Here is a 25,907-nt window from a genome sequence, read left to right on the forward strand (position 1 = left end):
CAAGAGATACTGCTGTTGAAATGAGCGACTGGCTGTGCACCTCTGGAAAAGCAACTTTCTAGACCAGTGGTGAACTGCACATAGTACCCACAATTTGGCAACTGCCTGCATCATCTCCTATCTGTGAACAGCCCCAGTGGCCACTCTCCTCTTAGGTGATGCCTGTTTCATCCATGGATGGTTGAACCTGATTGCTGACAAATAAGGTAGAGACACAAACAAAAAAATCTGCTTTCATCATACCAGGTGGGTTGGCTTTCATGCCTGTGGTAGGGTAGGGCCTCAAATTATGGTGAAATCGAGTTATTGTACTGTGCACAGCTAGAGCACAGTGAAAAGGTCACATCAGGAAAGAGGAAGGCATACACCTTTGTTCATTGTCTTCCCAGGTATTTATGTGCTGTGTGTGCCCTGACAGCCAGAGTGCATGGCTTTTAAAGCATCCTTCTTTACCCCAGAGGCAGCAGGTGGGATGAGTGGATAACGTTGTCATCCTTGCTGCAGGAATCCATCTGATCTGCCTTTCAGGGCTAAGAAGCAGCAGTGATACGTTTCCTCCATGTCTGCTCTTTAGGGAAAAGGTTGTGTCTGACCAGTACCTTGGGAAATGCAACATTCACATTTACTGTGTTATTTATGATAGGGTGAAATTTCACACGGTGTTGCAAGTCACCTGGAATGTGTTTGCCTTGGCATGTCCTTTTACTGCCCTCAACTGAATTACAGGCATCTCTTCAGGTATCTATTCAGGCAGCTCTTGTTCACTGAATCATTTACTACCCTTGGGAGGCAGAGCTGGCGGGATGATGCCACTCTGGTCTGTGGTACTAGGCTGTTTACACTTGGCAGGTGGTGAGGGAGGCAGGTGAGTGAGAACTTTACTGCTCAGCACTTGCAGAACTGGGAGCTAATTAACACTTACTTCTAACGTGCCCACTGGGAGTAGCTCTGGATCTGTTCTTGTTACAAGACTGCTACATTTTAGTGTGTGGAATGGAAGGAGTTGATTGGAATTTTTTGAGACAAACATATTCTGTCCAAAGGGATCTGTATGGAAATGTCTGTTCTGTTCTGTTCTTTGGCATTTGGTGGGGTAGTAGGGAAGTTCCAATGTGAATGGTTTTGTCCTAAAGATAATGCTTTTCCCAGGCAAGGTCTACTGCAAATTTGCCATGTGAGTAGGCCTCAGCATTTGTTGGTCAAACCATGATGATGCTCTTGAGCTGAGTTACCTGATGGGCTTTTACACGTATTTGTTTGCATTTCATGGCATCTCTGTGGGGCAGGGAGAGGTTTTTCACCTGCTTAACTTCCTACCTGAAATCCTTTGCTACGCTTTACTCTTCTGCCATCGCTTTTGTTTTCTTGCATATTATTTTTTTCCTTTTCACAGGCTGAAGTAAAAAAAAAATGGATCACTTCTTCCCCCTTTACTGACTCATTCAACTTTGTCCCACCCACTTACTCTTCATTTTTTCTCTTTTCGATGCCTCAGCTATCTCTGTGTTGTGTTGAAGAGTTTCAGATGTTATGGGGCAAATTAAATGTCCCCTCTAATAGTTCACCTTCTATTTCAAGGAACAGTGTTTTCTTCTTTGAGGATTCACATCTCTCAATGGTGCCACAATTGTAAATTACTGCAAGAGATTTTTGGATATGGGGATTCATTCCCATTTTGATGAGAGGGAGGAACACAGGAGCAAACGTGCTGCCAAGAGCATAAAATGGCCATCTGCCTCACTCTCACAAGGTCCCATAAAGCTGTCCTTCCTAAGGCAAGTTCCATTCCCAGTGACAGTGAGTAGTGCATTGCTTCCTGGGCAGGAGCTACAGGTTTGCTCTTTCAGGTTAGAGACCTGGGTATGTGAGAGATCTTCTGCCACTTTTTCCATGCCTTTATAAAAAAATGAGCCCACACGGTACTGATTTGTTACACACGCTCACTTTTCCCTGTGGATTTCCCCGATCTCCTTGATGGTACACTGTAAACTCCACTTGTATTATTTAGAATTGCGGAATGAGTCTACTTGACTTTCCAAGCATCAGTTCTCCAGATACTATTAAATTTTCAGCCTTTCAGGAGAACTAAATGTAAATCAAAGTAAGTGATCTGGTTGGTGGTGCTTTACAGTACATGAAAGCATTTGTTTTCCTCATACAATATAATTTTGTTTTTCACATCTGAACCTTGCAATGGAAGTTGTATAGTTTTATAGTTTTGAGCTGACCTCGGAAAGAGTGAGATACATGGCAGTACTCTTGTTTACAGCAGGCATCAAGCAGAATATTGCAGGGCAGGCTGCATGGATACATAAGGGAGAGGTGAGCTGTCTTAAGAAACACTAAAACCGGGTTTAGGATCAGCTTGAAGATGAAAAAAGGGTGTTGTCTATTGGAAAAGCTAATCTGTGGAGCTTGCTGTCCTCAGAAACACATGCCACTTTATATTTTGGTCAAATGAATTAATTACCTCCAAAACAGATGCTGTAAGTCAAATAACTTACATAGAGTGGACAACGATGGCGAGGATGATAAAGGGCCTGATGAAGACCCAGCCAGTGGGCAAAGGTACCTGGACACTTCAGTCTCTAAAAACCTGACCTCAGATAGCTGTGAGCCACCTGAATTCATATTACACCTGGAGCAGGCTAAAACACTAATAAGGAGCCTGTCCTGGGTTGCAGTGTACTCTATTACCATCCTCATGAGCTGTTGAAATCAGGTGGGGCAGTGTTTCCTTGCCTCCTCCCCCCAGACTATCTTTCTGTTAATGGCCCATCATTGTCCTGCTGCATGACTCAGAGATAACTCCCTCCAGACCATCTTCTGTTAACGAGCCTAATCAACACTTGGCCTCATGACTCATTACCCCATTGTGAGATGCTCCACCCAGAGGGAGGAACCAAGCATCCCATCGTGGATATAATCTGAGACTCTGAACACCAGAGACAACCCTTTCCACTGGATTTCCAGAGGACAGGAGCTATACAGCCACCAGCTGAGGTGGATCTCTTCTGAGGGAAAGCAGACCATTTTTTTACAGGATCACCACTTCAGAGGACTGCAGCCACCATTCTACCAGACTGCTAGCACCACCCTGACTAACAGGGACTCAGGTTGTATCTTGACTCTGTCAGTTTGAACCAGTGTTTTCTTCTAGTTTAGTTTTTTTTTCATTTTCTTTAATTTCCCCACTAAGTTGTTATTCTGACTTGGTGCCTCCCACTGGTTTGTTTTCAAACTAGTACAGAGCCCTACTGCTACTTCTTTATAACAGGGCAGGATGCAGCTTAGCCAGCTTTAGTGAAAAGACTTGCCTCAAATTTGTTGTGCAGGTTCTTACAGCTTGCAGAGAGAGAAGAGGCAGTCCCAAAGGACAATTTCTTCTCTGGTTAGGGCAATTACAGTAGACAAAACAGCTAAGGATCAATTCAGGTACATAAGCATATAAGGCTAGTGCCATTTTAATTGTTGTAAAGCACCTCCCAGTGCCCTGACAGGGGGATGTGTGTCTTCTCTACCATATTTGCCAGGCCTGCAGAAGTTTCAGGTATTTTAAGGACTTTTAAGATGTCCTGTGTTTAAATACCTCAATTCTTCCCTTCTGCCTAAGTTGTATGAACCTTTCTTTAGGGCCCTGACTTATTCAATTTAATTCAGGAGTGTATTTAATTAATCCTGTGCTCCCTCTGCAGAGAGGACTGGAGACATTTACTCCAGTTACCTAAAATTTGATCCTCTCCCCTCCAGAGATGACTATACAGTGCTTAAGCTGTGTAAAAATGCTGGTTGACAATGATTATTACTCAGATTACTAGTATACTTAGGGATTGTCCTATTTCCCACGGTCTGCCCAAATAACAAACAGGTATACTTTAAACGTCTCTTTTTTTTTTTTCCCCCTTAACTGAGCAGGCAAAATGACCAGTTTCTTAGCATGCCACTCCAGCTTGGGATTCTCTTTATCCACGGAACTCAATGGAAGTCCAACACCTCAATTAAAGGTCTCAGATTCATGGCACATCTGAACCTCTCAGCTGAAGGAGAAATTCACCTTTTAATATAAGATGTAGTCTGCCCAAACTCTACTACACAACAAAATTCCTTATGTGGGATCACATGAAGCTGCAGCAATACTGCAGCTATGCCCGAGAGGTCAAATGCCTCAGCCCATCTGGAAAGAATCACTTCTGGGAGCATGGATGGCCAGATCCCAGTTGCTGCCTGGGACAAACCAGTTCACTTTTGCAGTTCACTCTTCTGTGTAGTAAAGGACTACAAAAGCATGTATGCTTGACTCTAATTTTTAGATAGATTTTATCATTAAAACCTCTGCTTGCTGATATAAATCTCTGACTTTGCTTATACATTATTTCTTTTTTGCTGTCTTGCAACAAGAAACAACCCTGAAAGTATTTCTTTCTCTCCTTCATGGAGTTCAAACACCTTTCCAGATAAGGAATATATCTGAGAATTGATTTTACATTAAGACTTGGTATTCAGGACAATACAATAATTCACTGAATGGCCTTTAGAGGGAAGCAGATCCAAAGAATCCATGGAGAGATCAAGAGCAAGCTTTTTGCAAAAGCAAGCTGCCAGATCTTATTAAACAAAACCCGAAGCTGAGTGAGTTGGCTCGTTCTCTATGTCTCTATACAGTACTGAGTATGATTTGAACATCACTCACATTATTCCAGTCTGAAACCTCTCATACAGTGAAGGATACCAGGGCTATTTTGTCTTAATCTGCTCATATCAGTAGACCTTGCTGCTTTGTTTTCTGGGGAGTCTTCCTTTAGTCTTCAAAAATTATCATGAAAGTAGGAGTTGGGCATGAAAGAGAACCACGGGAGCATCTGGGACAGTATGCAAGTGGTATTCAGCAAGTCTGGAAAGAGAGACCTTCCTGTCTGATGTTAGAAGCTATGAGTCAAAGTAAATATGTGACCTGATGGTTCCTGACTTCTGTCTGCTCTCTTGTGAGGAATCAGGCAAAAATGTTGTCCGAGAAATACCTACATGCAGGCATAGAGCCAAAATCTCAGAGGATGATTTCTAAATACTACATATTTGAAGGGCTGTGGTATGTGTGACCATGTAATTCCACCTGTTTGCAGCATTCTTTTCACACTAAAAAGTGTTTTAAAGGCAGAATATTATTTTAAAGATCTTTGGAGATCAGAAATGGCAGCAAAATCTCTATGGGTAAAGTTCTCTGGCCTTGCTACGTTCTCTATATCTTGGGGGCACATTGATGGGGCAGGAATTATTCAGTGGGCAACTTGCCAAGGCAGCTTGCCCATGTGCTGCACTTCAGGCAGACCAGAGATGTTGTTTTATGAGGACAAGGCAGATGTCCTATATACAGCTTGGAATGAGATAATGAGTTTGAAGTAGTCTTCAGTTAATGCCATTTTCAGCACGTGCATACTTCTCTGTAAAGAGGGTCCGAGCAATGAGCTCAGGCATTGGAACTTGGTTGCCAGTTGTAAAACTTTCTGGCTCAGTTTGAGACCAACTGTCTCTCCCCAGCACATAACTGCTCTGGAGTGTGCCCTGAGCAATCCTGATCACCAGCCTGCCCTGCTCTATTTTGTGCCACAGATGGAGCCTTCACAGGTTCATGGAGGATTTTTGGATGGCAGAAGCATAGAGAAAGACAAATAGGGCCAAACTTTTTTAAAAAAAACCCAAAACACCAAGCACCAATGATTGGATTTTTTTTTTTAACAGGTAGTGAAGTTAATTATTTGTGAGTACCTTTAAAACAATGATGAGACATGTAAGTCAGTACAGACTAGCTATGTCAAATCAATCTAATTTCTTTCCTAAAAGATTAGAATGACAGTTAGGTAGAAAGGTGTACTTTAATGTTGTATAACATGAGTTTTCACACTCGATAAAAACAATATGAGATTTGCTGAAAACACCCTAAGGCAGGATGCCAAATACGCACTGAATCATCAGTACCTTCCTGGCCACAATGCCCTCAGAGTGGTCTGCAGGGATCTGTGCTGAACCTGCTGCTTTTCATCCTTCATTAGCACAGCAAGCAAATAGGAACCCTGTTATTGCTAGCAGAGCTACAGCACAAGCTATTGAAACAATGTACATGTAAACTAAACTATTCCTAATTCTGTCACATTATTTGTAAGATGATTTTTATATTTGCACCTAGCTCCCTGGCAGCCTCTGCATGCCCTTCTGAGAGCAGGTGCTGCCCCAGACATGATGGGTCACAGTGCTCCAAGGAAGGCTCCCCTGGAGTTCCCAGGCATATAAAGGGAGGTGCATTGCCCTTTTAAATGAGATGTTATACTCCAAACTTACGTAAACATGGTAATTAGACAACCTTTTCACTTATATTGCTGAGGGAAGCTACAAGCAGATTAATGAGTGCTGAGTGTAAGTTTAAACATTAATCACATACATTAACATCCAAGGGTTGTGCAAGGTAGCATTTCAAATGAAACATGTAAAGAACTTTCATAATGTTTCACATGTTGTGGAAACCTTACCAGGTTTGTATACTCTTACATGTCTCAGTCATAATTGGATGGAATATCCTGATAATACGATTTTAGGTTTTTACCAGTGATGTTTTGAATCACTAGAAATAGGAATAAATCCATGGAAAAAAACCCACAGATAAACAAGGTTCTTAGGCATTTCAAGGACAAAAAGGATTAGCCACTGTAAAACCACTCCTCTTTCCAAATAAAGTCCAATTGATCATGCCAGCATAAACAGCAAAGGGAACAGGAGAAAGAAGATATACCTGTGCCTGAGTAAAGTGACACTGCCCTCTCCTTTTTCTCTGTAGGCGAGAAAGATTTGATTTTCTGTGTGGACAGTAATTTTCGGATCCGCAAATCAAATTTTTAGGAATGTTTATCCTAGAGGACCACATCAAACTTTTTAATCCTTGCAGGAGTCCAATTCTTGATGTATTTGCATAAAGTTCTTCCCCTAATAGTTGTTTCTTGGACCCTAGTTTCTGCTGTAACTGGCTATATAAGAGTTTCTGTCATACACATGTAATGGATGATGATAAAAGTTGAAGATTGAACTTGACGATCATGGAGTACTTTTCCAACCTCAATAATTCTATGATACTATAAATTAATTATTAGTAGAAAGGCAATATACAAGCTCAAAGAAATTATCTGTCTCTTCCTAGGTATAACACAGAAGCTTGGATAAGTGGCCAGCTCATCTCATTCCTGTTCAGATAATTAGGACCAGAGCGGTGTCTACATCAAAACATACTTTCCAAAAAGGAAAAGAACAGTGTGAAATGCATGAACTGTACCAAAGGGGAAAATCCAAATTGTTTTATGGTATAGAGGTCTCAAAATATGCAATTAAGAGTGTGTTACTAATGAGGACAACTACCTTTACCATTTCCCCAGTTGTATCAACTGACAACCTCCCAAAAAATTTTGGAAGGGACAGCATATGAGGAATGTCCTCCACTGAGACTTTTTGCCTTTGTGATAGTTACTGAGAATTTGTATGATCAAGATGTTAGTTTTTATACAGTTACAAAAATGTTCCCTGCACATGTTCTTCTCAACCTTGAATTTGTTGTTTGAATAGAATAAAATTTAAAGACATCTTTCTCCCACAAAATCTCTGCTGTCTAATGTCCTCTCCTCAAGAAGTTCACCATAAAGAATTTCTTCTTTAGATATATATCTAAACCTGCCCTCAATCAGCTTAAAGCCATTCCGTTTTTTCCTATCACTTCATGCTCTTGTGAAAAGTCCCTCTCCAGCTTTCCTGTAGGCCTCCTTTAGGTACTGGAAAGCTCCTGTAATGCCTCCCTGGAACCTTCCCTTCTCCAGGTTGAACAACCTCAACTGTTTCATCCAGTTTTCATAGGACAGGTGCTCCAGCCAACCACCACACAGCCCTCTGATCAGCTCTTTCTCTGGACTCATTCCAGTAGGTCCACAAGTCCTGTGGGCACTGGAGAGAAGGGGGTTTCACCAAGCCCCCAGCTGCTGCAGTCACAGATGTGATTTGCTATCCTGTGGTCCGGCTGTGGCAAAGGATTCTGGCTTCTGCCTCATTTCTGAGTGAAGTCTAACTGGATATTTTCATCCTTTTCTTCAAGATGACAAAGAGCTATAAGCCATAAAACATTTCAAGAGGAGAGGAAGGGTGCTGTACCTTCTTGATTTTGACAGAAATTTTTCCAAGGCAAGCAAGGCATCAGTGACTGGTAGAGTAACTCCCAGTGCCCTGGAGGAACAGCCTTACAACAAACCTACAAACCTCAACAATCCTAAAGAATTTTTTCTTTTGCTTTTTGTGAAGCACTGTGATCAAACAAGCTTGATCCTCTTCTTCTACCTCCTTTCTCCTCCTCCATTATGGCATAAACCTACCAATTTCTTTTGAAGTTTGCTCCCTAGATTACAAATACTCTGGGACAGAGCTGTTTTGTGCTCTGTGTTTGCACAGTGCCAATTACAGGACGTAGCCCTAGAAGCCAATAATATGTAATCAGCTTTTGTTCAGGTTTCAGTGGCTCCTGATAAGTGCAAATAAAGCACAATGCCTCTGGTTGGTTCCTTTGCAGAACACTGCATCAGAGAGATGTATTGCCCCAAATATGTGAATACAGCTGACAGCAGAGCAGTGAAAATATCTCAGGAAGCAGAATCAGATTCACAAATGTCCTAAGCACCCTACAGAGCTATATTTTCCTTCTAGTCCTTGTCAGTTCTAAAATCTCTGTGGTTTATGGCAAAAATGAGAGTGGCATAGACTTTCCAATGTAAATACAATTTTGTCCTTCAAGAGACAGAATGTAATTTTATTGCTGGAATTAAAACCTAGATATGGAATTCAATAGTATATGAACCACTGTAAAAAAGAAGCCATTGAGAACTACTACTGGTCACATTGCCAGATCTCAGTGCAGACATCTGAAGCCCATGAGAATTGAATCCTCTATACACAAAGCCAGTTAATCTGCTTACTTATCTGAATTAAGCACCCCAACTGTAGTATATTGGGCTGAAATAGCAGCTATTGGGAAACAAACACTAAGCAGATAAGAAAAGCTTTCTCACAACATTTTTAACTTCCTCAATCCAATTAAAAGCAGTGCTTCTTCTCTCCCACAAGCTGCTGCCCAGCTGCACTGCTTGTTTTTCACATGTCCTGCTTCTTCCTTTCCAGGACTTGTGTCCTTTGCCAGACTAACAGGCATTCAGAGGAGTGGTATAAGGACACAGGTAAAACAAACAAAACAGCTTTAAAAAAATATTTTATACTACAGTAATGATTAATATATTGAGCTAATCATAAGGATGAGTGGACTAATTATAAGAACATTGCTGTTATTATTTTATCTGTATTTTAGGACAAGAAAAATTTAAAAGAGTTCAGACTGTTTGTGTGTTTTAGACTAGCAAGGTAGACTACCTCAGGCAACACATTTGGGATAAAGCACCCATGTTACCTTATCCCAACTAATGTTGCCATATGTTGCACATCCCCCAAATTTTGTTGTTGTGTCAGTAGAATGGTATTTCAATAAACTTTTTCTGACCTTTTCTTTTTAAAGTATTTTACAATCTGTTTCTAAAAGGAGTAAATTCCATTGGCTTCATGAAGCCTGAGTCTGATGTAACTCCATCAAAATCTGTGGAGTTTCCCTGGCATCAAAACTGCAGTAATTTAGGAATTACTCACGCTTTGAATTTCTTGGATTTTGCCAGTAGGAACTTGGAACTAGCAACTCAAAAATTACTTTTAATTGCATCCGGAGATCCCCATTTACTTTCAAAGATACAATCTTCATCGTCACATACTCTGGATCAGCACACTTGCATTCATGTTTAGAAGCTTAATTATGCATCAATTACATGGGGGAATTTTAAATGAGATTTGCTGTTCCTTTTGTTTCATGGATTTGACTAAAAACATTCTGTTTATTTTGGTGTCACTCTCATAGCTGGCATGATTGGTTTATCTGATGACTAATTTTATTTGACTCCAGCCAGACACATACTGCCAACATCTCAACAAAGGGCTCATTTGGAAAGGGTTTATAGCGTTTCAGTTCACTCTAACTATTAAACACTTGATGAAAATATCCATTGACTCCTAACAGCTGCCTGGTAATGATATAGCCTTAAAAACTGAGCTTAACCAGCTCTTCCTCTTGATTAGCCTTTTTGCCCACTGTATCTACTTCTCCACCAGTCTGGGATTTGTGGAGGACCTTTCAAGAAGTGAAGCATCTTTAACAAGGGAAGCAAGGGACAATTCGAATTTGTGTGCACACATGAGCACAGAGAGTATGTTTTATGTAAAAGCTTGATCAAAGGAATACATGGCTGGCTGTTTTTGGAACAGCTGGCACTACCTCTTGCGTGAGTGAGATGCCAGGTCTCAGCAAATGCCTGTCAGAGACATGCTTTCCATACTCACACCCGTCACCACACTATAGCTAAAGAAGAACATGGATTTCAGTGGTGTACCTGGGCTGTGGGGAAAGAGGGGGTGACAAGGCTTTGCACATCAGGGAGAGTCTGAGTCCTGGTGAGATAAAGGTCTATTCAGTGAAGACTGAATGATGTGGGATGAAGAGGGGCTTCTTGATCTGAGGTGACAATTTAAAGGCTGCAGTGCTTTGCCCCTGCAGCAGCTCTTGGTGAAAGTGTTGCTCCCTTCAGGCACAGACTAGGAGAGATGTGAAACATGGCAAAATTAGCTGCAGAAGGAGAGAAGGAAATTGCCTTCCATGTGCACTCATGTTTGGATTGAAAGTTCTAGGAATTAATTACATCCACCTGATCTGAGGTACGGGGATCCACCTGCAGGTGTCTTCTGAGTCAGGATAGGATTCATTTGAATCCTGCCCAGTATGTGCATCCTTTCACTAACCATCCACCTGTTTTATTGTCAATTGGCATGTCTAGATCACTCCTCTGACCTGCTGTAGACATATCACAGGAGGAGACAGGATTCCCTGTTCCTGTTGACTATAAGGGGATAGCAGGGTGATTAGTGAACACCCAATATTTTACATCACTGTTGTTTAAATTGGTCTGGGATAAATCCTAAACCTCTGCTTAAGATCCAGTGCTGCAATTTTAGCACCTCATCTATATCCAGCTTCTGGTGCCTGATGAACCAGGACAACATCTCCCAGACAGGAAGAAAGGAGAACTGTAGGACCCACACCATCCAAGATTCTTGTATGTGATAGAAGGAGGATACAGCTTGAGTACAGCTTGAGTACTTCAAGGAGTTTGGCTTATATTGTCTTTCCCTGCCCCCTGGGCCCCCCTTCTGTTTTGGACTCTTTCAGATATACTAGGAGAATATTGTTTGTCAGAAAAACTAGCACAGAGAAGTGAAATAGGATGAATGTGAGTTTGCCACCTTTGTTTAGGGCTGTAGATCTCTCAGCAACATCTAGGCCAAATCATGGACAACAAATGTGGTGCACAGAGCTCAGTGTTCGACAATCACTGAGCAAAATGCCCATTCCAAATTCAGAAAAAAAGTAGGAAATAGTTATTTTAAAAGTGCAACAGTATTTCCTACCAACTGGTCTTTGCAGAAGTTCACTAAAAGACCTTTGTAAACCAAAGGCTACTGACAAGTGGGCATTAGATACTTTATAAATTGTATTTTCTGAATCATGGCTTTCCACCTTAACAGGCTGCAAGGAGGAGTCCTGGAGAGAGGAGGTGAAGACATCAAGGGGCACATTTCACTTCTGGCAGCTAGAACTGAACATGGGGTATAAGGCTGAGCTGATTCAAGTATCACAAATATCACAGGTATTGGAGGTAATCACAGACTGAAACAACTGCAGAGTAACAAAAGTAAGCTAAGGGTTAGAGGCAGGCTGTCCATAGACAGACAAAAAAGGCAGTTGCTTTTAGGGGACAATGATAAAACTGCTAATTTTTAATTCTTTGTGGTAATCCAGTCTCACCATTTCCTGTGGTATTACGACTGGACATGGGGAACTGATTATACTCTTCCTGTTTGCAGCCACTTATTACGTACTTGAAGACTATCTCTGTGCCTACAGCTAGTCTACTCTCTTTTAGACTAAACAGTTTCAGTTCTCCCAGTCGTTCCTCATAGGTCATGTTTCATAAACTTGAGGGATTCTACATGCTTTTTATCTGTGTGCCTTTTCCAAGTGTTCTGCATCATGCTTCAAGTGTAGTACCCAAAGTGGACACACAACAGCAGCAGAGGCTTTGCTTGGGCCAACCAGAAGCCATCTCACATCTTACAGACAAACTAATTTTAAAAAGGCTTGTTGTTTGTTTTTTTCTTTTGTGAAACAGTGTATACAATGTGTATGCATTGACTGATTTCAACTGAGAGGATCCTGGATATTGGATTGATCCCTGCTGGTCCATCTACACAGCCCCCATAGCTGACCAGAAGATTGAGGGAATTCCTTTTCTGCTGAGTTTCCAGTAAGCTATTTAGAAAGAAGGTAGATATTTTGAGGCAAAGGAGAGGATAGATTATAAAAATTTAAGATTACCTAAGCAACTACCAGGTCAGACACAGCACTGACCTAATTTATGATCCTGTCTCTGTAGCAGCATGAAGGAGACAGTAAGGCTGCAGGGATATTGAGGGAAAAGGAAAACAAAAAGAAATAAATCCATTTCAAAAATATTGCTGTTGGTAGAATTGAGTGAAAAAAGATGTAACACAGTGAACTTTAGACCCTGAAGTAATGTTATTCCTTTCACTTACTGAGAAAAGTGAGCAATGCCAGTGAAAAAAATCTCTGGCTCTAAAATCCACTTTGAATGACTACTGCATAATAGAAATAACTCTTGGTTGGGAGCAGACTTTTCCTCATCATTCCTTCTTCTTTTAAAGATCTTCTCAGGAGTCTTTCAGGTCTTAAATGCATTTCTTTGCTTCCTAGTTCCTGTCCCTTGTTCAGCAGTGCTTTCTCTTCAAGTATTAAGGACTATAACCATGCGCTGTGAGTGTGTATGAGCAAGGGGGCACAACATGGATCTCTGTTGCTAGATACAGATTTTTGAGATTATCCAAGGTTTGAAACTGTAAAGAACAGGTGGTTGAAAGCACTCAGAGTCCTTAGATAAGAGCTCTCACTCATTCTGTTGCTTAAACTGCTACAAGTTTTTGGAAATCATCTAATTCCTCCCAGATGAGTGGCTAGACTTTGCTGAAATTGAGAACTTGGGTCCAATCCCTCTTGTACTAAAAGTGATGGCCAAATTGTCACCATTTGGTCAAGGCAGAGCCTGGAACCTCACAAGCTCATTTTCTGCTTTCCTAATGATCTGATGTGTTTTGGACGGCTGCAGTCCCTGTATTTTTTTCATGAGCTCTCTTCCTGCCCCACGACCCAGCTGTTGTACACCAGACTTGCTTTCCTTGTCTGCAAGTGTTTTATCTCCTTGCAAACTGTTCCCAGGAGAAAGCTATTCCTATCTCCCTGACTGTCCTCTCACTGGGTTGTATCTGAGTCTTGCACATATAGACCTTGCTGATAGGTGAAAATCTTATCAGCTGGCCCTGACAACCTGTCATGTCCTATGCTGCTTTGAGCTTGCCCTTAGGCCTCTGCAGTAACCAGAGCAATCACCACACTGCAGCACAAGTAGTGAGTGACCTTAGGAAGCACTCAAACATTTGCATATTACTGCATACAAAAAAATAATAATAAAAATCGGTGGGATGTGGAGTGGTGTGGAGTACCTCTTATCAACAGGCTCCACAAAAGCTCCTTCATTTGTTTATAAGGAACTGCAGACCAGAGATGCCTGAATTTGCAGACAGGAAGGGTGAGGGGGGAAAACACCTCCACTTGTTTTCTCCTTTGAACAACAACATTTCTCTTAAAGAAGGTAGTGAAGCCACTTGGCAAACAGACTTGAGTCAAGTACCTTGGCTGGAAATGTTGGCTTGTTTCTGTTAACACATATTCTGCTCCATGTGTGCCGAGGGGAGAGATGGGAAGGCGTCACCACACAGTGTAGCCATCCCTCTCACAGCCCACTGCACCCCTCAGACACATCTGGGCAGCAGTTTGCCTGCAGACAGGCACTGCAGCCTGCTGGCTTCAGCTGCCACCTCTCCTCCTACCTCCTTCCCTGGTCTGCCAAGCACAGCCCCTCAAGAGGGACCACCACCACCAGCCAGGGCAGGGGGGCTTCACTGCTCCGAAGGAAGTTAGCTGAGCCATGGGTTGGGGGTGTCTGCACCCTCAGTGAAGCCCAGGCCAAAGTACGGCTATGGCAGTGCAGGATGTCCTGGCCATGGAGGGAATCAGAGCTTTGAGGTACAAGAGGCACTGACGCTTGAAAATGTTCAATTTCTGTGAAGAACTGAGTTTCTAGGGACATTATTAAAGAAGCATTATATTGGAGGTTTTGCAGTAACCACTGAGTAAAACAAAAATTACGTGTGGCATAAAGATGTTGAAAGGTGGTGTAAGTTAAATTGTCTATTGCATTAATTTTGCTGGATTATAGTTGTATCATCTGTTTTGTAAGGTGGAACATTTCCATTAAAATATTATATGGAAAAGCCAGATGCCATTAATGATTAGTTAGTTAGTTACCTCTTTTCCCCACTTTGTGAGATAACTATTTCTGTAATTACCAAAAAGTGGCTGACTCAGAGCCCAGTATGTGATGTGATGTTTGCTGGGGTGGGATGCTGGCCTGGGGCAGTTGGGCACGTGGTGAGCCTGCAGTGGAGAAGCTGTTTATACATCCCGAGGGTCCTGTTCTCCTGATCGCCCAATAAACACCGCACAGGGATATGGACAGGGAGATACTTTCACTCTTTCTCACTGGCTGGGGTTTGGTTTCTGCTTTTGCTGCTTACAGGATGAAATATCAATGGAAAGGCTTTTATGTGACATTCGGTGCTATTGTTTAGAAATTCATTTGTGAAGAAGGAAAAGGCAGTCTCCAAACAACATAAGATTTTGGCAGATTTCCATCTACAGAGGAAATTTAGACCTTCTGACCTCTCGTTTCCTTTGGAAAGATGGTTCAGTGTGCATTGCCCTGAATATGAGCCCTAGACACATTTTTGTTTCTGATTGGTGTCTGTAGAAGAGTAGCCTCACATCTTAGCTGGATAACAAAGTAATAGAGAATATAAAAATTGTTAGAGTGGACCTGGTAGAAAACCATTATATATTATTATGAAAGCACATGAATGAGAATCTTCAAGTATTCAGTTTTGCTTCTCATTTTGACTGTCAGCTTATGCAATTGTACTCTTTTAAACACCAGTAGAGTCTGTATGATTAACTTTTTGGGGGGCTAGAACTAAAAATTTGGAGTAAAATAATCTTATAAAATAATATTAGTGACATATACTGCTGATGGTGTACAGTTTTAAAATCTACCACAGGGAAGCCTTGAATATAGAAAACTGTTCAATAGTACAACATATCTTAGCTCAGGATGTGGAGTTTAAAAAGTCTATCTTTAAACAGGTTAATTCTTGGGAGGTGTTTTACTAGAGCTTGGTTAATTACCTCCAGACTAACACACATTTTCTTTAGAAAAGCTAACAGTAAAAAAGAATCATAACTGCCAAAGGAATGTGTCAGTAGACTTGGGCATGGTCTTTAGAAGTGTTTGGTACCTCTGCTTTTTTAGCTGTTTCAGGTAATTTTTTAGAAATGTAAGTGGCAAATGTCTGGGTGAACAGCACAAGGTATTTAAGGGGAAATAGAAATGAAATGTTCGAAGGGGACTTTGCATGTACCTGAATTTCAGCATGTGCTTTGCCAAACTGAAAATATAAATGTTTTCCATTCAGCAACTGAGAAGTGCTCTGGCACTTAAGGATGTCCTACAGTAAGGCACAGACATCTGAGGTGATGTGCTCTCTCCTGTTTTAGGAAATGCATCCCTGAAGAGGAAAGTCATACAGGAGACCCAGGCTTCAATGTCATCTGTAGAGAGAATTTTGGATGGATTATAGGAATCTACTGGGCACAGCCAGAGATTCCTCACAGTACTGACACCAGGATGGAGTCAAGTAATAAATACCCTGGAAGTGTGGGGTTCTGAAGCCCTGAGTTGCCCTAGGCAGCACCTCTGCTCCAAGCATTTGATTTAATTTGAGTCAGTGAAACACCAAAGAGCATACATCAACCAGCCTCTAAACCAGCAGAGAGCTCCATGGCACCCACTCCAGGGAAGGCTTATAAGGATAACCAGACACTGTAGGACTTGATGCATGTGGGATGTGGGGAGGAATCCCATGTGCACATCTCTAACAAAATGTCTGTGCTCATCTGGCATCTTGCTTTACACTGAAAAACTATGTGTAAGTACTATGAGAGATAGGGTAACGTGCATTGGGAGATTTAATACCCCTATTGACTGTGGAGTGATTTGTTTTCTCTACCAATGGGCACGTGACTCTTACTTGCCTAGCCAATTCCGTGTAGCAACCATAAGAGAGATGTTTATGTACATATATTTTTTCCCTACATTTCCCCATACTCATTCTCAAGGTATTTGCTTAGCTTCTCTCCTCTGCCTTGCACCGCTCCATGATGGAAAACTAAATGTTTAAGAGCTTAAATCTCAGCAGTGTGAATTTCAAAATCACCAGCTTTAATGACTTACAAATTCAGCACTTCAGTCTCCTTCTCTTACCCTCTGCCTATCACAGCTTCTTTTGCCAGGTGTCCTTTCCCCTCCTGCTGCAGGGACTTGTGAAAATTAAATGGATTGTATCTCTGAACTTTGAATGAAGCTCTGGTTGTAGCATGACTGCTAAAAAGATAAGAAGAGGTACACTGGCCTTCGGCTCCTCAACATATGCCAGAGGAAAGCTCCCCTCACCTACCTCAGTGCTCACAAGGCAAACCAGGGTACAAAACCTGTTTGAAAGAGATATTTTAAGACATTGGCTGCATACCAATTACTGCTGAGTCCTATTCATTTTTTCTGTACGCTCTCTGCTGCTATGTAGCAGTAATCAAAGAAAGCTAAAAGCAAAGTGGAGATAGCAATCTATCCTGATGTGAATATTAGAAGATGAAAGAGCTTTGTTATTAATGCCCCAATAACAAGCTTTGCATTCCTGTCCTTGCACCAGCTGCATGGGAACCGTTGCACCACATCAACAAACAGCAGCACTTTCCACCTTTCACATTTCCTCAGTGATTTTCTTCAAATGAAGACCACTCTGGGTGGCAAAAATCATAAAGATGAGTGAAGAGAAGCAAAAGCAACATTACTCTTGTCTAGATACCAGATCTAGACAAAAGTGAAAAAAATCTCAGCACTGTAACCTCTGTCCTTGTGCAGTGAGAAGACAGAAGGCTCAGAGCACAAAAAGAGGATTGCAGAGATGCTGTCAAATTGCCAGGTGTAAATGAGCTAAAAAGGAGGACTGGTCTGCAAGGTCTTGTGTTTTCCTGTAACCCTGAAGATTTTAAAGCAGGGTCAGAATCTGTGCTTTGTAACCTACCATCAGATTCTCCAAAACTGACAGCAGTCTGTGGAGGCTCCACCCTCAGTGTTTTCCATGTGGCCCCATGCAGTCTAGACCTAGTTCTTGGACTCCCTTTCTGTATCTTTCTGGCTGCATATCCCCCAGTAGGCACATCTCTTTCCAGTCTGCCCACAGCTCTGGACTACTCTGGTTCAAGTAATTGGCCAGAGCCAGTCTTCACAGTAAACAGCAGTAAACAGTGATTCATTGTGGGTTAGATTCATGGATTTTCAGAGTGTACAGATTAAAATCTTGGAATCAAAGAGCTCAAACAGAAGACAGTATATGGCAGCAGGAATCCTTGAAAACCACTTTGAAATCTTTAACCTATATGTCGACTCTGAGATCCACAAATCCAGGTTTCACAAAGTTGTTCTGCCTCTGGGAGGTTTCTTGGGCTCTGGATGCTTCCTCTGGAACTTACCGTCCCAGGAAAGCCCTGGATTTTGCTCTGTGTCTACCGCAAAGCTGTTGCTGGAGCTCCTTGTGGGAAAAACCTCTTGGATACATGGGAGTTAGCCACCTCCTTCAGTTCATATCTGTTCTGCCAGGGGCTGCTTCATGAATGGCTCTCTGCATATGAATCAATTCCTTTTCTTACTTGAAACCAGCCTAATAATAAGGCACAGTATGTCTCTGACTAGCTACTACCTAGGCTGAACTGTTTAGTTTACTTTTCATTAATTTTTGGGGTGAGGGCAGTGATATGCAATATAACAGACTCCAAAAGTATTTGCTGTACACAGTCATGACATTTCATGACCTCTAGTGCATTACCAGCCTCATCTAGGAACCAAGCGTGCTTCAGGCTATCTTGTTTGAGTGGAGAGCAGACTCAGTCATCCAATGTCAGAAGAGAGGCCATGAGCTTGGAAATAACCTGCTACAATGGAGAGGAAACCTGTGAGAGTGGAGAACCTTTCATTACCAAGATTTGACATCCTATTCTTACACATGTACAAAAGACTCCATGCTAAAATCAGCATTTCAAGCAGTCCAAGCAGTGATCCTTCTGCCTGCTGAAAAATGGAGAGTACTTTAAGAAATTAAGCCATGGGAATTAAGCCATTAAAAAAAGTCTGAGAGGAATTCTGTCTATGTTTCATGGACACCTTTCCCAAATTTGAGATATTGATCCTAGTGTATATTTCCTTGCATACTGACACAAGTTTGCCAATGTTGTTCTGACTTTGGTTTTCTAAGTCACCAAATGGATGCTGTATTCACCGGGCAGAAAAGCTTAACAGTGGGGTGGCTCAGCCTAAGAACACAAATCAATCATACCTTTCAGTTTGCACTTTTCCTAGAAGGATTTGGTTGCTACAGGAAGGTTCTTTGGCACAGTTTTCCTCTAACCTTAATATTGGATCTCACAATCTGGTTTTGGCTGGAATAGAGTTACTTTTCTTTCTAGTAGCTGGTACAGTGCTGTGTTCTGGATTCAGAATGAGAATAATGTTGATAACATGATGATGTAGTTGTGGCTAAGTAGTGCTTATCCTAAGTCAAGGACTTTTCCATTTCCCATGCTTTGCCAGTGAGGAAGTGCACAAGAAGCTGGGACAAAGCAGAGCTGATCCAAAATAGCCAAAGGGACATTCCATACCACAGACAATCATATTCAGCATATAAACTGGGGGGCATTATCTGGGAGGGACTGATTACTGCTCAGAGACGAGCCGGGCATCAGTCAGTGGGTGGTGAGCATTTGTACTGTGCATCGCTTCTTTGTCTGGGGTTTTATTCCTCTCTCTTTTTCCTATTGTTATTATCGTTACTGCTATTGTTATTGTTATATTTTGTTTTATTTCAATTATTAAATTGTTCTTACCTCAGCCTACGGGTTTTACCTTTTCCCGATTCTCCTCCCCATCCCCCCGAGGCTGTTTGGGGAGTGAGCGACCAGCTGCAAAACACGACCCCCGTCCCTTTGACTACGGAGATCATCCTTCAGCAGAGTCCCCTGTGGCTGACCATCAGCCAGAAGAAAGCCTTCCCGATGATTTCTCCCTTCCTGGTGATAGCTAAAGCCACTCACCCCTGGCTGACGGCCCGGCCCCCTCTCTTGCGACCTCCAGAAGCGCTGCTGCTTGCCCAGGCTCTGGGTACAGTTAAACCTCTCCTCTCCTGCGGCTGCTCCCCCGGGGGAAGCCGGGGCGAGGCACGCCGCCTTTCCAGGGAGTTTGGGAGCTGGCTGTCCCCAGCCGGGCGGGGCGGCACCAGCCCCGGGCACGGCCGGCGCTTCCCCGGGGCCGCTCCTGCAGCACCATGGAGAGAGGAGCGCGGCCCGCCGGCCCCAGCGGGACGGAGCGGGCCGGGCAGCGGGCAGGGCATGGGGGGCTGTCAAGCACCAGGGAGCAGGAGCACAGTCTCTGTGCCCAGCCCTCAGGCAGCCTGAACCCCTGCAAGCCCACTTAGGGTGGTGCTGGCCGCTGCGGGATCTAGCACTAAGTGCCCTCCTCTTAGGCTGAGGAGAAGCCTGGCCTTGGCTGCTGTGTGTGTATCTGGCTGGCTCATCGACTCGCACCACTCAAATGGATAGGGCGTTTTCCCTGGCACTCTCATGTCAGTCCTTTCTTGCTCAAGGTTGAATTCTCTGGGAAAGCTGCTAGCGTCACCTTGAAGCCCAACTGGAATTGCTCTCCACACCCTGATGAGCCCAAATGGTGTTTGACTACGCAAGGCTGTTCTGGGTACAGGTGCTGCAACAGCAGTTGTCTTGTATCAACTTCCTTCCACTGCTTACTTGCATTGCAGTGGCAGTGTCATAAAAAGCAGCTCTGAATCTCTTTGCTGATGTGACCCAGAACGGCTGGGCATTGCCTGTTCCATATTGGCTACCCTCAGGAAAGCACTGTTTGCCCCATCAGGGTCTGCCAAAACAGGCACTGACAAGATGCCTGCAAGGCTCAAAAAAGAAAAGGTTCAAGGAAGAAGATTTCTCCTAGTTTCTGGTTCACCTCCCCGAACTCATGGCATGGAAAACCAGAACATACAGAGGAGTCATGATGCCGTGCTGTAGGCAAGGCATGCAAAATGCCAAACGAACTATTTGAAGAATGTAGGTACAAAAATGCTGCTAGTGAGGATTTTCTTGCTATTTTCTAAGTCCATGAGAGACTTTTCTCTCTCACAGAAGAGGTAGCAGAGTAGGTAAACAACCAAGCCACCTGCAACCTTGAAAAGTCTTGTTTATGGTATAGTAGAAAAATATTTTGACAATGGATGTTTTAGGATTTTAGCCAATCACCCCAAGAGGTGGCTGATCCTTTGTCCAATTAGACTATGAAGAAAAAAGTCTATAAAAGAGTTTGTAAAATAATTCAATCAATCAATCAATCAATCTTGCTGCACAATTCCTGCCTGCTGGATCTTCTCTCCTCCTCCTCCCTATGGCTGCGGGACACGGTGATATACCCTAGGGCCCAGGCCCACGGTAATAGAAGAAGCCTAGCAGCTGTCCTGACAGACTAAGGAAGTGTTGTAGAAAAGAGATGTGGACACAGCTCAGTTGGCTAGTTACAATTCTGTATTTTATGTGAAAGAAACAGCTCTCTGTAACATCACCAAAGTCAAAATACCCAAATAAAGTGTCTAAGCCATTCTAGATAGCTAATAGACCGTTCTTGTCAAATCTGGATAATTCTGTGATGGTAAAACTTCAAAATTATATACAGGAGAGGAATGAGAAAAGAGGTTAGCTACTGCCTGTGGAGCACTGGGGAATTAGCAGGTGGCAGGGTGGGTGGAAATTCTGCTGTTAAAAGTCAGTATCTTTCTGGAGTTCCAGACTTTCAGTTCTCAGGCTCACACTTTGAAGGATCTTTGTGGATCTTTCTTACTGATAAGGACTGAGTGGCTAAACATAGGTTACTGATTTTGAAACAATATTGTCTCACTGCTTATTTTAATTACTGGCATTTATTGACTGTATGAGTTTATGCTTGTGAGTAAGGGTCCCTTGGTTTTAATCATACAATTTCCATGGGTGTATCTGATGCTCTGATAATCATAACCAAGTTAACTGAAGAGACAATGTTCCCAGATAATATTTAGCTTGAAGCTTGTTGTATCTGTGTCAGATCTGATGAATGACTTCGTTGCATACTTTTCCCAAAGCAGTAGATTTAATAAAAGATACTGCTTATTCCCATAAACATTGCCTTAAATGACTGCAGCTACAATGCTTTTACTATTTAGGATCTCCCTCTAAGATCTTTCATCTGAATGTTTCAGTCATTGCAGCAGAGCACACTGTGGCTGTACATGTGAACAGACATGTACATTTGGCAACAGCCCAGCCAGCTTTGGATACCGTGAGCAGTGTGGCCCTGCTAACCCAGACTTCCAGAAACATGAACCCCTCAGCAACTGTACCTAGGCTGGGTTGCAGAAGCTGAGCTCTCACTGCCTTGGCTATGCTCCTATCAGCACGACTAGTCCTTGAGCTGAAAGTCACTTCTGGTAAATATCTACATACTGCCTGTGACTGCAGGGTAATCCTGCTCAGAGAAAGGCCTCTGTAATCTGGGTTTGTTTGTTGTGAAAAACAGAAAAAAAAAATTAAAACTTCATAGAGCCCATTTAGAAGCCTCTCCTGCAAAACCCTCACAAAAATTGCAATTAAACCTTTAACGATCGAATGAATCTGCTTTGGAGTAGAAGTGACTAACTACACTAACCTAATACTGTTACTGCTAGTGTTGCTGTTACTGCTAATACTTTCTGTAGGGTAACCTACAGAAAATGGAAAGATAGGAATGGAATGAGGAACTTGTGTAAGTTGTCTTTGGCTATGGGAAAAATTGCAAATAGATTCCATAAAAAGATGAACGTGCAGAAGAAGTTATATTGCCAGCCCTCCCTGGCCTCAGTATGTCAGTTATAATGATACATTGAAGCTCTGAGGACAGAGATGACAGTTCATTACTTCTTTAATCTGAGCATTTTATTGTTTTACAATCTATGACAGAGTGAGAGTACAAAGCCCTTTCCCTGTTGAACTCTTGTTTTCCTTGGATTATCAGGAGTTTATGTTTAGCAGGTTTTCCAAACTGAATACTTCACTCTTTCCCAGTAGTGTTTGTGCTACATGTAACATTACCCTTTGCTGGTGCATGCACTGGCAAGTTAAAATTAGACTTCCTAAATGTCACTACAGCAGCTTGTTACTCTCCTTCTTGAACAAGAGTGTGATACTTTAATTTGTGAACATCTTGTCTATGTTCCTCTAAAAAACAAATATGCAAAATCTTACTCAGATGCTTAAGTATATATTTAAAGGATGCACACATAACATGCATATTCTGTTTATTCAAGTTTCAATCAGCCAGTGATCAAAATAATAGTAACAATACAAAGTGGCAAATAGATTACATCTGATTATTCTGAAAGCAGATTTTGTGCTACTAACAATAGCAATAATGGTACTTTCTAGTTACTTGACATTGCTTTAAACAATGCCTGAGAAGAAGAGCTGATTTTCTTTCCTTAAATCTTGGCAGAAATAATACGTAAATGGTTATTTTCAAAATATAATATTCACTTTTCAAAAGTATCTGTGAGTTTCTGTGCCTTTTAAGTAATTTTTGATGAACAGCATTCTTTAACAGAAGTAAAGCTCTTCTTATCCATTCACATCTGTTGTGTGATTTGTGATGATTTGAAACAGGGCATCACAAAACATGTAGAAAAATGATGCTGAATTTTATCTCAAAATCATCTGTATGAGTTGATCTGTATGTCACAGCATGTAGTCTGATGTGTCAGGGGCATGAAAGGCAAAAAAAGGTAAGGATCTGGAACATCCCCCAGCTTCCATGTTTCCATGTATGTGTGAGTCTATGACCCTATGTAATATACCATATGGTAACAACCACGCAATGCTACATTTTATATTTCATTCAGTCATTCGCTGTTAATATCTTAACAGAATTGTTCTTTCTGGCTCCCTAAAATATGGGTGTCTTAACGTATTTTTTTCTACTCTAGTCTGACTTCATCTTGCTTGTGTGCTGTCCACCCCAGGGAGAGCAGTACCTCTGCCCAGGCCCTCACGAGTGCTTACACACAGCTTCACTGAAAACACTCTTTTGCTTACTGTCAGAAGGCTTAACAGCAAATAAAAACCAAACCTCTTCATTTACTGCTTTACACATAGAGAGGAACACAAAATACATTGCACAGCACACTTATGGTCAGCCCCCGTCTCTGAGAAAAGCTGTTTCTGACATAAGGCAAGAAGCCTCCATTTGCTTTTACATTCTGATAGATGGCTTACAAATCCAACACTTTCCATTAAAATGGACATTCTGAAACAGCACACTTTTATCTTTAAAATAAAATATTAGGCTGTTATACAAGCAAGTATATACACTAGCACTTAATTCCTCGTATATGAGTATTTGCACAGTACTCATGGATATGGTTATTTGCTCTCTGATTTATTCAGATACTAAAAAGAGCACCAATAGCTGTCACAGACCTCACTATCTTTCCCCTTCTCACCATCCAGCGAGCAGGACACTCCTTTTGGCATGGAAATTAGAGCCACAAGACAGTTTAGTCCATTTCTCTTCTAACAGTGGTTTGATACTGACAGTGTATTACCAGCACTACGTCCAGTATACTTATCACATATTACCAACCACAGAATAGAGTTTACTGTCTTTCTTGGAATACATACCATTTTTACGGAGTTGTTCCTGATATTCTGCCTAGAAGATCCTTTACTTATATTCATCACAATGCTTTAAACATAATCTCTTGCATGAGCCAAAAGAATCTTTTACTCCTCAGGCTCACGTCCTGCAGTACACATGGCTTTCCATAAGTTCCAGTTAAATTATGCTTCCTTACCTTCGACTTTGAAGATAGTAAGGTGAGGTCTGCAGTGAAAAGCACCCAGTGCGTTGCCAGCACAATTCATCCAAAGACCCTGGAAGACCCAGGTTGCAGTGATAACAGATGATGCTCGACTAGTGACTTTCCACTCATTTGATGCAGTAGCAGCAATAGCAGCTCCCAGCCCACAGAAGCAAAATATGAAAGCTATAATCTGTATTCCCAGCATGTTTCTCTGTAAACCAGGGACTTACTAATGCCACTGCGTGGAGAGAGAAGTAGTTCAGTCACGTGTGTAAGCAAAAAGGCATAACATAAGCAAATTATACTTGAACAAGTTCAGTACTACTTGCTACAGAAAGTTAATGTGGCTGAAAGAAATTGTCATGCTTGAGTGATTTAAGAAAGGCCCTGGGCATTACGAATGTTTAGAAAGAAAGTCAAGGTACAACTTTATAGGAGCTAATTACTAGTACTTACTTACTAATTTCTAATTGTAAAAATTAATTGTTTTCTTTTTTTTTTTCAATTAAAGTATTCCAGTTAATGCTTAATTTTTAGTTAATTGGAAACTTACAACCATTTCGTCTAGCAAAATAGGTTCAGAGTCCAAACTGTACAGCGCTATTTAACGGATTACCATAACATTTTAGGAGGATCACACAACACTTGAAAAATAACTCACTGAAAGGCTGTGAAATTAATTCAGGCATAACCAGCCACCATGCAAGCAGCTCTAAAACTGGAGGAGGTAGTGTCTGTGGGTATATTTGTAGAATAGCAAATCTAGAGCAGCAACAGAAACAGCAAGTAGTCCCTGAGCAGTGATGCAGCTGCAGCAGTCAGCAGAAAGAGCCTCATGCAGCCCCCACTGAGACTTTTTCCTTGGTCAGTGTAGAAAATGTACTGCTTCTTACACTCTGCACGAAGTACATAGTGCAGAAACATCCGTCCCACCACTGACTGAGATCCTGCAACCTCATGCCATGAAGAAACCTCAAAGTATGCAACTGACTTAATAAAATGTCATCTTTAAAAGCAGCTAGCACTGACAGCACCACACTGAAACAGCTATTCTAATTCCAGTTCCTGAGTATGCTGTCATTGCTGCTGTGGGACCCACACACAATTTTGCAGACATGTGTGGCCTTCCCTCCTTTAAAATTCCAGCTTCCAGCTGTGTTTATACCTTTCCTGATTCTCTGGTACTTTTGGCCTCCTCACTAAAGAAGGAGCAAACTTCTTCTCTTTGGTGCTAGTGTATGCCATTTGGTGACATGAAATCACCCTGAATATTGAGTGTACACCTTCACTTTTGACGATAACAGTGGTCTATTTTTTTCCCCCTTTGGGTCCTTCTAGTGTTGATTCTCCCTGTTACAGCTGTAATAAAATTCCACGCTGAACTTTGGCACTGGAGTTTTTCTGTAGACTTTTCACAGCTCTTAGAAGGGTTAAACAAGAATGCTAAAACATCATTAACATTCCATGTAAAAAGCAAGAGGAGTTTCACTGAGATTGTCCTGTCATCTGGTATTTCCACTTTA

At 41.9% G+C, this 25,907-nt stretch overlaps 1 protein-coding gene across 1 annotated transcript in view; it reads right to left on the reverse strand.

The window, feature by feature from the left end:
• CLDN10 (claudin 10) overlaps positions 1-24,618 on the reverse strand; it is a 58,950-nt gene extending 34,332 nt beyond the window's left edge. Inside the window, exon 1 of the mRNA XM_069008352.1 lies at positions 24,376-24,618. Coding sequence (XP_068864453.1) covers positions 24,376-24,589 — 214 coding nt within the window. The 5' untranslated portion in view covers positions 24,590-24,618. The remainder of the gene's footprint in view (positions 1-24,375) is intronic.
• Between the last annotated feature and the right edge of the window lie 1,289 nt (positions 24,619-25,907).

This window comes from Aphelocoma coerulescens, chromosome 1, assembly GCF_041296385.1.
Source record: "Aphelocoma coerulescens isolate FSJ_1873_10779 chromosome 1, UR_Acoe_1.0, whole genome shotgun sequence".
NCBI lineage: Eukaryota > Metazoa > Chordata > Aves > Passeriformes > Corvidae > Aphelocoma > Aphelocoma coerulescens.